Consider the following 11,782-nt stretch of genomic DNA (forward strand, 5'->3'; position numbering starts at 1 on the left):
TTCATTTCTCCATTTCTGGTGGGTTGTTTAAAATGTTTGTGACTTTTCTCAAACAGAGAAAATAATCTGCTACCTCTAAAGGTAGGGTAAAAGACATCCAGTAGTTGAAAGTTCATGGGAACCAAAAGCTGCGAGGACTCTTAACCAAGCCCCAAATCTGACAAGTGTAAAACGAAGAATGATTTTATCTATAGAAGACGATTTTCTGTATTTAGATAGATTAATATTTCTTCAGCTATGTCATCTCTAAATGGCTTTTAGCTTCAAATTCATTCTAATTCCTCCAGCCTTGTATTAGATCAAATGTCATATTTTAAGCCACATTTTAAGAACTTTTACTTTGCTATTACCAATCAATATGTTGTTTTGAAAGAAATTCATGAGTCACTTTTCACACTTAAAAGTGATGAGAGGACATTAGAAAATGTGTACAATATACAATTGATTCCTGCACTTGTTCCACTGCTGCAGCTTCTTTTTTTGAAGTTTCTATTATAGCCTCCTTTTTGCAAGTAGGTGCCAGTCTTAATACTGGGAGATGTCACTGCAGATAAAGCGAATTTCTTGTGTATTTTTCTGGCAGCTCCTTGCAATGTCATATTGTATTTGCATTCCTAACTTAACGGGTACAGAACTGCGTCAGGCACGGGACTTAAAAGCATGTGAATTTGAAAGTGCAACTTGAAATTAGGAAATAAATGGTCTGTCAAGGGCTGCTTAGGTCTAGGCAGATTTGTCTTTTCCAGCAGCTTTCTGTAAGGTACTTACCTGGACTGAGTGTTGATTTAGTCTGTTCCAGACTGCATACTTGACTTCTCAGGCACAAAAATAGAAGAAAAGAAGTTATGTGTGCATGTGAGGTTATGTATCGAGTCTAATTTTTTTTGGAAAGACAAATTTAGAATCAGAAGAGGGGATGGAAACAGGATATTTCCTGGAGAATCACTGCACAAGGTAAAGAATACTCATTGAACCCTGCGTACAGTTCATCTGTATGGTGGCTCCTTTATCAGGATATAGAAATATTTCCCTACTTTCATACCTTATTCCAAAAAGCTCAAAAGCGGGGGTTTTTTGTGTGCTGTTTAGCATGTGTCATGATTTTGCATCTGGACATCTTCTTTCTATTTTGAAATAGATTAGTATGTTTCAGAAGAGAAAGTATTTATTTTTAATGCACTATGGGAGAGATTGCAGAATTTTACTTCGAGAATGCCTAGTTTTGTTTATGGAAGCGGATGGTAAAATACATTTTTCCATTTAAAGAGGGCTACAGCTAGGGGGAGCAAGCAGTCCAAGGCTAAGAGTCTTCTCACATTCTCTTTGTCAAGCTATTTTAGTGATACAGCTTCTTTTTTTTAAGGGATACTGGAATGCAGAAATTGTATGAAAGAATGGAGTGGACCTTTTTATTTGGAGTTTCTTCTCACTTGAATGCTTTCAAATTTGGCTGGAACATGAGCTCCAGCATGCTCTTTCACTGAAGTCAGTATAGTGCTGTGTGGCAGAAGGGTCCTTAGTAATAAATAGGTTTTAATGGAGAATAAATACTGTAATCTCTGTGTTGAATGAAATTGTCACAAACTAAATAGCCAGCTCAGACCAGCTTTTATCTACCATCCATGGATGAATTTCGTAAAGCAAATGACAATTTTTATATATATGTATGTATTTATATTTATTCATTAGTATATACATATTCACCTCATATATGCAACGTGAATCCAATCAAAACTTATCTCCACAATCCCACTAACGTACCTCTGCTGCCTTTTTCAGGGGAAATGTCAAAAGTTGAACGAAGCACAGAATTAGAACTGGTGGTGATGGTCCTTGGTGGGTGGGCTGTGCTGTGTCAGTGGGCAGGAGAGGACATGCACTTGTGCTGCCCTAACCCACAGTGTAACTGCCTGGTGGGTGCAGAGCCAACAGGAGCCTGCTTGCCCTCTGCCCACCACTGTTCTTAACGATGTCTTTTAAAAGACCAACTTTAAAGAGTTTAATTTTTGTTGTAACCGTACAAAATAAATGGAATAAAAGGAATGTTTTAAACTCTTAGGGTTATTTGGTATGTTGTATCAGGTGCCTATATATGTGCAGCATATCTGCCACTGTGTATTTGCCCTTGCTGATGCAGCCACAGGGGGAAAGGTGCTTTCTCTGTGCATTGTTTCCAAGGTCTTGCTATGCACCAGACACGATGATGCATTTATGGGAAATTGAAGTCTGTTAGCCTAATCCTGCATTGTTCTCTCCATGAGCAGACATCCTTGACTTCAGTATAGCCCTGTGTTTGGGCAGAACCATGCCCAAGGCTCACAAGAGAGAGAGATCAGATTTTAAGAGAGAAAATATTAGGGGTTTTCAGGACACTGTAAATTTGCATCCTTCTTTTTTTTCATGGTGAACACTTACAGTCTGGCTTTGACACGCAACTTTGTGGGCTGCAACACAACAGAAATCAGAAGTTCTTGTTTGCTATAGCAGAGCAGTAGTCGGTACATATTTGTATTTTATTGATGTGGATCTGGGTCATTGTCTTGTTTGTACAATTTAGAATGGTTCCTGTTAGTATATCCCCAAACTTATTTGTTTACATGTTTTTCTTCCCTAGCAGCCTGTCACCAATTAACTGGCCGTACAGTCTGGCCTCCCTTCTGCCCTCTTGTCCCTTGAAGCCACTTTATCGTGGATGCTCCTTTGTAGTGAAGATCTGAAATCTGGAACTGCACTTACTGCAGCACAGACCACCTCTCTGTGTACATCAGATGTACAGGATTGATTTTGCTTTCATATTCTGCATGCCTAAGTATTTTTATATACAAAAGCTGGTCTTGACTGCCGTTATATTTGAACATTATGCTTCAGTTTGACCTCATTATACATGAGCCATTCTACTTCCATTCTAGATGATGTGTGAAGCTTTGCTTGTTTCAATTGAGAAACTTTTAGAGTAAATGAATACTTATCTATATTTGGTATTCTTTAAAGAAAGTGGGAACCCCATGCATGCATCTAATGGTGGAGTCCATGGAGAAAGTTCCATGGAGGATCATTTTTAAAATGCTGCCATATCGTGGCTTTCTCACATTCATGAATGCTGGCTAAATATTTTCATGGTCTGCAGCTGGCCTTCCCTCTGCTTTTTAGCTTGTGATTTTAGACACTGCCATATCTCCCTTATTGGCTTTTAGGAATGTAGCTGGCTTTGCTGCCAGTTCTCTGTTGTGAGCAGATAACTCAGCAAAGTCTGCTGTCCTGGACCATTTTGGAATGGTGGCTTCTTGTACTGATATTTAGATGCTGCTAAAGTTACTAATAACAATTTAATGTATATTATGTCTTATATGCCATAATGTGGTAATTGATGTTTTGGTTAACAGGCAAAGCCTCATAATAACCATGTGTTTTAAAAAAAAAAAAAAAAGGTTGGATTTTACCAGCTGAAATGAAGAGAACAGTAACAATAATGTTTGATATAATATGTATTGGGATGTGACTTAATGTTCTTCCAGACTTTAATACGTTCCACATACAAAAAAGTAGTGCCTTAGGTTTAGTGGAGGGGTAAGCTATATTTTTACCATATTTTATATTTTAAGTCCTAACATTTCTAACATTGCTCAGAAATGTTTGTTTTGAGGTGATGAAATCAGTTGGATGAGGGGAAGAGGAACTTAAAAGTTAGAAATTAGAAAAGGTGTTGTGATTTGGTGGTGTCCATGGGCAAACCACCCCAGTGCAGGCTGACCTGCTGAGTGTGTACAGGTGGCACAGGGAGGGAGACCGAGCCTTGAAATGCTCTCAGTTAAATCTGGATTTAGGTGACTTTAAATTATAAGAGCACTTGTGTCAGCACATTCCATAGAGATGAATTAGAAATCGTTTCTGTTTAATTTCCAGGGTTATTTCTCCCCTCTCCTTCTTTATGTCACACTTGGGGAGCACATTGCTCAGTTGACCTTTTAACAACATCTGAATTTCCCAATACTTTGGCACCTTTATGTGCTAGGGGCCTGATCCTCTGCAGCACAGAGACAGCAGTGCAAAGTCCCCTCATCACTAAAGCGCTGTCAGGAGTGTGCAGAAGGACGTGGGCCTGGTGGCGTCTGTCTGCAGCAGAGTGAATTGTCCCAGTTGTCTGACACTAACCAGTTCACCTTCCCACACGACCTGTGTCCCTGCCCTGTCAAAACACTGTTCCCTCCTGTTGGAAATACTCTGTGTTTGTTGTACGGGTGATATTTTTAATGGAATCGCTAAAATGCATGAATAACAGAAGGAAAGCTCTTACAATCTCTTAACTGCTGTGTATTTTCATCTTTTCTTCTCCCTACACCACCTCACCTGTGTTCACCTTCCTTTGTTTGTGTTATGTCTATTTTAGATTGTAAGCTCCTCAAGGCAGGGAACTGATGCTTCTCAACTGTCTGTAAAGCACCTTTTACAACTGTGGTGCTCTTTGAAATATCAAAAAATAATAAATATTAGAATCTATTCCCAATGAGTTAAAAGTTTTATTTGTTTTTAATGTTTTAGCAACAGCAGGGGCAGCAGGCCCATATGACTCAGGAAGGTGCTTAGGGGACTGGGGGTGACAATGTAAGAACCTGTGTGTTGACGGCGAGCAGGGTTCTGTCTGCTGTCCCCCAGTGTTTGACTGCTCCTGTGGACTGCTGTTGCCAGTGTAACCTGTACAACCATCCTTCATTGCTTTCTCTCTCTGTTGTCTTTGATAGCAGCGTTCCCCTTATCAATTCCCTCATCACCACTCCCGTCTGATCTCCTCTCCGAGCAACTTTGAGCACATCTACCACATGACCGTTAATTCAGCTGAAAAATTCCTCTCTTACGATTCCATAAACCCTGCATTTTCCCCGCCTCCACGCTCTGTCCTCGGTACTCCAGACTTTATGACTCTGAGGGTATGAACGGCTGAGTCAGGTGTTCACTCTACTAACACTGTGTGGTTTTCCTTTTGCCTGGCTATTAACATGGGAGAAAACCCCTTGTAAGCTGTTCCTTCACCCCTTAACTTTCTTTTGTCCCAGACAATTTACTTTCTGCAATCAGCTGTGGTCTTCCCACAGCTCTGACATGCCAAGAAAAAAGTATTTCATGGCTTTAGAAAAAAGAAAAGTGTATAACAACTGGGCTGAACCTTTTGCTATGAAAATACCATTTTTAATCACCAGGAACGATGTTGGCATTTTGAAATGATAAGTTCTCTGTTCCACATTGTTCGTCCTCCAGCAGTCAGTAGCAGGATGCTGCATACCAGGTTGAATTAGGTAAAGGTTCTGGATCTGTCTTTGTTGGACCAAACTTTCAAACTGATTGTTTATGATTAATTCATGTGGAATACAAGAATTTTTACACAATACTGTACACAGATTGAGAGAGACAGACAGGTCATGCCTCAGACAGTTTCTAGGTTAAAGTAAATAAGTGAAATTAGACCATGTACAAACAAGATAAAAATTAAAGATGATGGCAACTCGCTGATGTAGATCCTCTAAATCCTGGTAGTTTTAGGCAGCAGCTGAGGTAGGATACTGTTCTGTAGATATCCTTCCAGTTGGAATGGAAACTGGAGGGGTGGAAGTGGTCTTTTCTTTTTTCTTGTGTTGTGCATCCTGGTGTGACAGCATGGGGGTCACTACATCCTATAGAAATACAAACCAAGCTAAAACAGGCACACAAGTACCTGCTGCGCATCATGATTGTGCACTGTGCTGTGGCCTGCAGTTCTGCTTGGGACAGATTCACAGATAAATCAGGAATAATCTGTGAGGTAGATATATGTGATGGTAGTTGGTTGCTCAGGGCTTGTGTGGGTTTGAGCCACGTCCATTGCTGTAATGGAAACATGGCTCCTGGCTTCTGTGGCCTTTGGACATCCCTCAGACATGCATGGCAAACCTTCACTGCCAGGCTGCTTCGAGTGCCTTTGGGCTGCTGTGCCAGATCCCTGTTACTGGGAAGGTTTTGGAAACATACCTGCATACAGGACTAGGTAGAATTTAAAAATGCAGGAGAAAAATAAGTCTCTTCCCTATGGCTCCAAAACCGATTGGCACAGCTAAGCTTTGACTGGTTAAGTGCATGGTCATGTGTCACTGCTGTGAGGACCCAGTTGTCACAACCATCAATATTCAGAAATGATGTTGCAGCATTTTAGAAAGCATGCTCTGTGAGGACAGGTCTGCAACCATCCTGGCTCTTCTGGTAGGAGGAGAGGTGCAGATACGCAAGAGGAATGCTCTGTTGAAATGCAAAACAAAAAATATTGTTAAGCTGAATTGAAAGCTGTTTCTCTCCTAGAGGGTCATTGTAGGGTCACTGAAGCTGTATTTCAGTTTAGCAGGATTTTTTTAATCCAACTGTACTATAAAATTTTCTGTGTTTAATATGCAGTGATGTATCACCGGACTGTGACCCTCCCTCTACCTTCCCTTTCTCATGTGAGTAGTCCCCCTGAGATCAGTAAGGAATGATCCCTCATGTTTCAGATGGTAACTCTCAATTTTTCCTTTAGGAGCATCCTTCATCCTAATGTTACAGCCTACTAGCATAATTTGGAGGGAAAAAAGTGAAGTGGGCAACCCAGTGTCAAGGTCCTGTCCCTGTTAGCTCTGTACAGCACTAGAGGTTTAGTCTTGTATGAAGAGAAGCATTTGTCTGCTTTGTGGCTTGAGGGTAGAGATGCCATAAGCTGCATGGAAAGCAAGACTGTGAGTTTGGATTCATGTCTCCCTTTGTGTTTGGAGATTTTAGTACAAGAATGATACCATAGTCCCAGGTACAGATGGGATATTGGAACCAGAATAGCGTGGAATCCACAGGGGAGTTGAAAAATGACCTGTTAAAATAGGCTTTTAGATTCTGTCATGTTATTTCATGGAAGAATTAAAAAGTGAGGTTTATAATGTAATGAACAGAACACTACTTTAAAACAAAAAGAAACCCCAAAACAACAAGCAGCATGATGGACAGAGGAACAGAGGCATGGAAGTTCCTGTCAGTGTTGTACCTGTTCAGTCAGACCCTATAGGAGCGTCCTCACCCCACTGCCGGGGAAGGCAGCTGGAGAGCAGCTGGTGTGGGAGAAGGAGCAGAGGCTGTGTAACACTGTGGAGCTGTGAGCATAGCAGTGACTGCCCTATCACAACCCACAGCTCCATTCTCTGACTGGAATGGAAGGCACTGAACTGATATGGGCCTTTCACCCTATATTACAGTCACTCACTTTGCTCGGCAGCAGCTTCTCTGCTGCTGCTTTTTTTCCCCTCCTCTCTCACCTTTCTCTGTTTGGTTCAGCACTGGGGATGGATTTTCCTGCTAGGATTTGAATTTTTGCTCTAAATGAGGGGTTTTTGTCTCTCTAAGTAAAGCAAGCTCAGGTTTCCTTTTGTTTTCTGTGTTTTTAACTTGCTGCATTGTGCTGCTTTATAACTACCGCTAATAACCGCTGTTTATTTTCCTTTGAATCCCCTTTCTGCATCATGTGCATATCACTTCCAGGAGGTTTGGTCCAAAATGCCAGCATCTCTGGCATGTGCTTATTTTATTTTTGGAACAAAGAGCAATGAAAGATTTGCTTTGTGGAGAAACATTCTACGAGGAATTACATGGACGTTGCAAACTGGGGTCATAAAAAATAATCATCATTAGAATATGCTATTAAAACAAATTAGTCTCTTTCATGGACCCACCCATTCCCTCCTTCCCTGATGCCTGTGTGTTGTCTGCTCAGTCACTCTGAAGGAGGTTAATCACCTTATCACTAAACATAATCGTTCTCTTTGCAAAACGAGCCATTGTAGGTTTATACAAGTACAAAAATCCAGCCTTGCAACCCCAAGTACTAACCCCAGTGCACATGTTCGCATGGTGCTGCACTTGGCTTTCCTTTCTTTCTCAAAACACAGCAGTAACTTATTCCTTAGCCCATCAGTTCCTTTGATTATCGTCAGGGGAGCGAATCTCCATGGTTTAGGTACAGCCAGGATGCTTATACTCTGTATCTCACATTGTGTATTGCATGGTGAAGGACACAGGAGCAGAAAGCACAGTGTTTTGGTGCTACAAAGCAGGTTGGTTGTTCACATTTAAAACAAAAAAAGAAGGGGGGGAAGGTAAGTGAGAGACAGCAATATAACTACACAAATGATTTAAGAGACTTTTTAAAGTCTTTAGGTATAAATCCTTACAGTGCAGCAGTGGATGAGGGGAGAACTGAACAGGGCTTTTTCATTGGTGAGGTCTCTGATTCTCTTTTGCTGGTGTTGGAGAGAGATCTGGGAACAGAAGGAGAGATTTTAATTCTTACTTGTTGCATGTTAAAAATCATCCATTTCTGGCCCACTGGGAGAATGAGAATCCAAGATAACTGTAAAATCAAAGGGGTCTGTTAGAGCAATTACTATAAGGATCATTGTAAGACTGGATTTGGCAGCAGGTTGGTAATAATTATGTGATAAAGATTGAACTGTATAAAATCTGTTCCTTACAAAGCTTCTATTTAATTATCCATTTTAAAATACATGAGTAGTACCTAAGGGTCTCTGAGAATACTCTTGTGGGGGTGGAATCTTTGTTCTCATCTGAAATTTTCATAACACCCTAGTTTAAAAAAGCATTGCAATTGCAACTGTTGTTTTAAGTGTGACTACTTCCTCTCAGAGTGTGTGGGGGAAATAAATATAAATAGGAAGAAATGAACAGTTATTGCAGGGGGGGCTGGTAAAGGGGAAATAAAGTCATGCTCAGAGTTACCTGCAGCTCTTTTCACATTGTGCATCTGTGAGGATTCCTTGAACCTAATTCTAGTTAATTGTAATGACTTAATAGTGCAAGTGATGCTAGCAGCAGGATGAAGTCTCATATTTAGCCAGAGCTAAAATGATGCACATAGGCAAGTCACTCTGGGCTAAGAAGTCAGCTCATATACAGAGAGATGGGCTAAATAGTCTGATAAGTCTTCTCCCCTAAGGTCAACTGTAAGTTAACAGAAGCAGAATCTCCCAGAACTCACTTCAAAGTACTCTTTTCTCTTCTCTTAAAGACAACTTATGTTTAAGGAACTACCATATCCAAGTAGGGAGATTGTGGTTTATCTCTTCCCTCAGTAAAGGGCACTTCAGTCCAGTAACTTACTAATTTACAATATCACACTGGAGGGAAAACAAGAGCGATAGTCGAAACATGTAGACAAACAGTGGCATCTGCTCTGGTCATCCTCTTTGAACAGGCTGAAAGCAGGAGGCTGATTCTCACTTTGGCTGAACTGGTGTAGGTTTGGAGGGATGCTTTGGAGCACCTTTGGAATTACATAAGTAACTGCTATACAGATCGATCCACTTTCTGTAAGCACTAGGGATTAACCTGGTTATTGTATAAAGTTACACAATCATGACACAAATGATGGCATCAAAGAGATAAATTTTATTTTGTTTCCTTGGAAGCTTGTGTTCAGAAAGAAAGCATTATGCAATATAACTTGAATATATCTGTAGCAGCTTAATTAGGCTTGCAAACCATCCTTTCAAGGAAATTCTTGATTTATTAGACATATCCTTTCAGTTGTCTGCATATGTCCATGTAATTCAGCACTTCACTACTGCGTTGCGTGTGCTGCCAATCTCTGCACTAAACTGCAGAATATTATTTTGCAAATTTTGCTGACTTGCTGCCCAGATATTCAGCTCTGGTAAGGTTGGGGTTTTAATGTGTTTTGGGGCCTGCCTTCATAGCATCCAAGGTTGGGCCAGCAGTCAATAAGTAAACGTGTCGTGTGTGTCTGCATTTCAGAACCTTCGGCCTCAGGAAAGCCGGACCGTGTTCAGTGGCTCCGTCAGTATCCCGTCGATCACGAAATCCCGCACGGAACCGGGGCGGTCGATGAGCGCGAGCAGCGGGTTAGCAGCACGTAAGCAAACAGAATTGTGTTGTTTTGGGGTCTGTGCACAAGTATTTTAGGGAAAGGGCTGCCTGCTTGCAGTTTGCTCCTATCCATGCTGGATAGGGATTTTCAGAAGTGACGGCTGACTGTTCTGCTGAGGGCAAGCAGAGTGTTTTAATCTTGCTTTCGAAGGAGCACATGAATAAGCAGGTAGCATTTTTGAGAGTCCCAGATTAGTAATTTGTCAAGTTTTTAGAATTGACAGTAGAATTAAAATTACATTCTTAGCCTTGGGACTACTTTTCTCATGCTCAAGTGTTTTAAATCAGTGACAAGTTGTTCACAAGCTCTGTGATTATCGACTTTGTTGCTGAACTCTGTAGAGCTCTTGATGCCTCTCTTGCTGCTAGTACAAAGGGAAAGCAATAGAAGACTCGCTGCTGGAATAGAAGAGCTCCATTGGATTGGAAACACCTTTCTAGTGCTGCCATGCTGTCTTTGTGTGCCACAGTCAGCACAGTGACGTGGGCCGAGACCAGGCAAGGGGCTAAGTAATAGATCACGTGGAAATAGAGGCAGAGCTGGTGTCCCAGCTTTTCTATCTTTTTTCCCTTCCTGTGGCACACACTGTGATCACTGCACATTGCCAGCTGCTTGCAGCAAGCGTGTTGTGTGTCTGCTCATACAACCCACTTACACCTTGGAAAAGAGGCCACTGAAACTAGGCTGTCACCACAGCCATTTCTACAACTGCCAGCTTTGTCAGGAACACACTGACTCTGTCTGTGCTAGGTAAAGTGTTCTAATACTGACATGCCAAGGGAGGGACTGGAGAATCCATAGGAAAAACTCCAGCAGACAAGACGAAAGCCCACACAGCCTGCAGGCCACGAGCTGAACATCTTGGGACACGCTGGAGGAAAGCAGAACTAACCAGAGAAACACCTAAACACATTTCTACTGTGTTAGGTGGGCCTCTGTGACACAGTTTGATTCCTCCATGTGTTTTAGGATCGTCTGCACAGAACGGGAGTGCTTTGCGCAGGGAATTCTCAGGAGGGAGCTACGGAGCAAAGCGTCAGCCCATGGCATCACCCTCAGACGGGTCCTTATCCTCTGGTGGCCTGGACCAAGGCAGCGATGCACCAACAAGGGACTATGAGCGAGAGGTGAGTGACAGGAGAAACTTTTAAGTGTGTTGATAAACATGAGGAAGTTAAATCCTGTCGTGGGTTTGGGAGTCATTGACAATGAAGACATGGATTTCGTGTATTTCAAGGTTTCCTGACAAAAGACTTTGGTCAAGCTGTGTCAACTCTGGTCCTAGCATTTACCATGCAGAAAAAGCACTTCCTGCCTGGAGATACGTGGGTAGTGAGGCTCCTGAGAATACTGGCCCAGTATAGGAACAGCTTGATAGTGACCTGTCACAGCTTGAAGTGGTGATATTCCTTCTGCCCTTCTGCAAAGATTCATAAGCTATCTTAGAAACCATTTCACAGGAAATATTTTGTAGTCAGACCTTAACAAGGTAGTGTAAGAATTGTCATATAATTTCATTTAGAGCAAGAACTGGATTTAATAATTTCTATTCTGTGCAGTTGAGACTATTGTTATGATAGGACTGAAATCCTGCCCAGTGCTAAACTCAGTCCCTCCCAAGACTGTTTTACATGGACAGGTCCAATCTGAAGTTGGCCGGCAAAACTTCCCCAACCCACCAAGAAGTGTGAAAATTAGAGATCACAGACTTTTTATGGTACTGAATATATCCTGCCAGTTGCAGCTGGAAAGCAACTGTCAGCCCAAATTCAAGCTCAGACAGAGTTGTATTCTACTGTACTCTGGAAGGTCCAACTGGAGTAACTTGATAGGATG

The 11,782-nt window shown here is 41.6% G+C and overlaps 1 protein-coding gene across 14 annotated transcripts in view; it reads left to right on the forward strand.

Moving 5' to 3' along the window:
* The window catches only part of CDC42BPA (CDC42 binding protein kinase alpha), a 187,720-nt gene that overhangs the window by 170,606 nt on the left and 5,332 nt on the right, over positions 1-11,782 (forward strand). For 7 of the 14 annotated variants that reach the window (XM_064648041.1, XM_064648042.1, XM_064648043.1 and 4 more), the window contains 3 exons: positions 4,740-4,925; positions 9,814-9,931; positions 10,916-11,073. In XM_064648041.1, the coding sequence (XP_064504111.1) occupies positions 4,740-4,925; positions 9,814-9,931; positions 10,916-11,073 (462 nt within the window). Of the gene's footprint in view, positions 1-2,614; positions 4,498-4,739; positions 4,926-9,813; positions 9,932-10,915; positions 11,074-11,782 lie in introns of those variants that run through there. The other 7 variants (XM_064648046.1, XM_064648052.1, XM_064648051.1 and 4 more) reach the window with 3 other exon arrangements.

This window comes from Pseudopipra pipra, chromosome 3 (genome assembly GCF_036250125.1).
Source record: "Pseudopipra pipra isolate bDixPip1 chromosome 3, bDixPip1.hap1, whole genome shotgun sequence".
Classification (NCBI taxonomy): domain Eukaryota; kingdom Metazoa; phylum Chordata; class Aves; order Passeriformes; family Pipridae; genus Pseudopipra; species Pseudopipra pipra.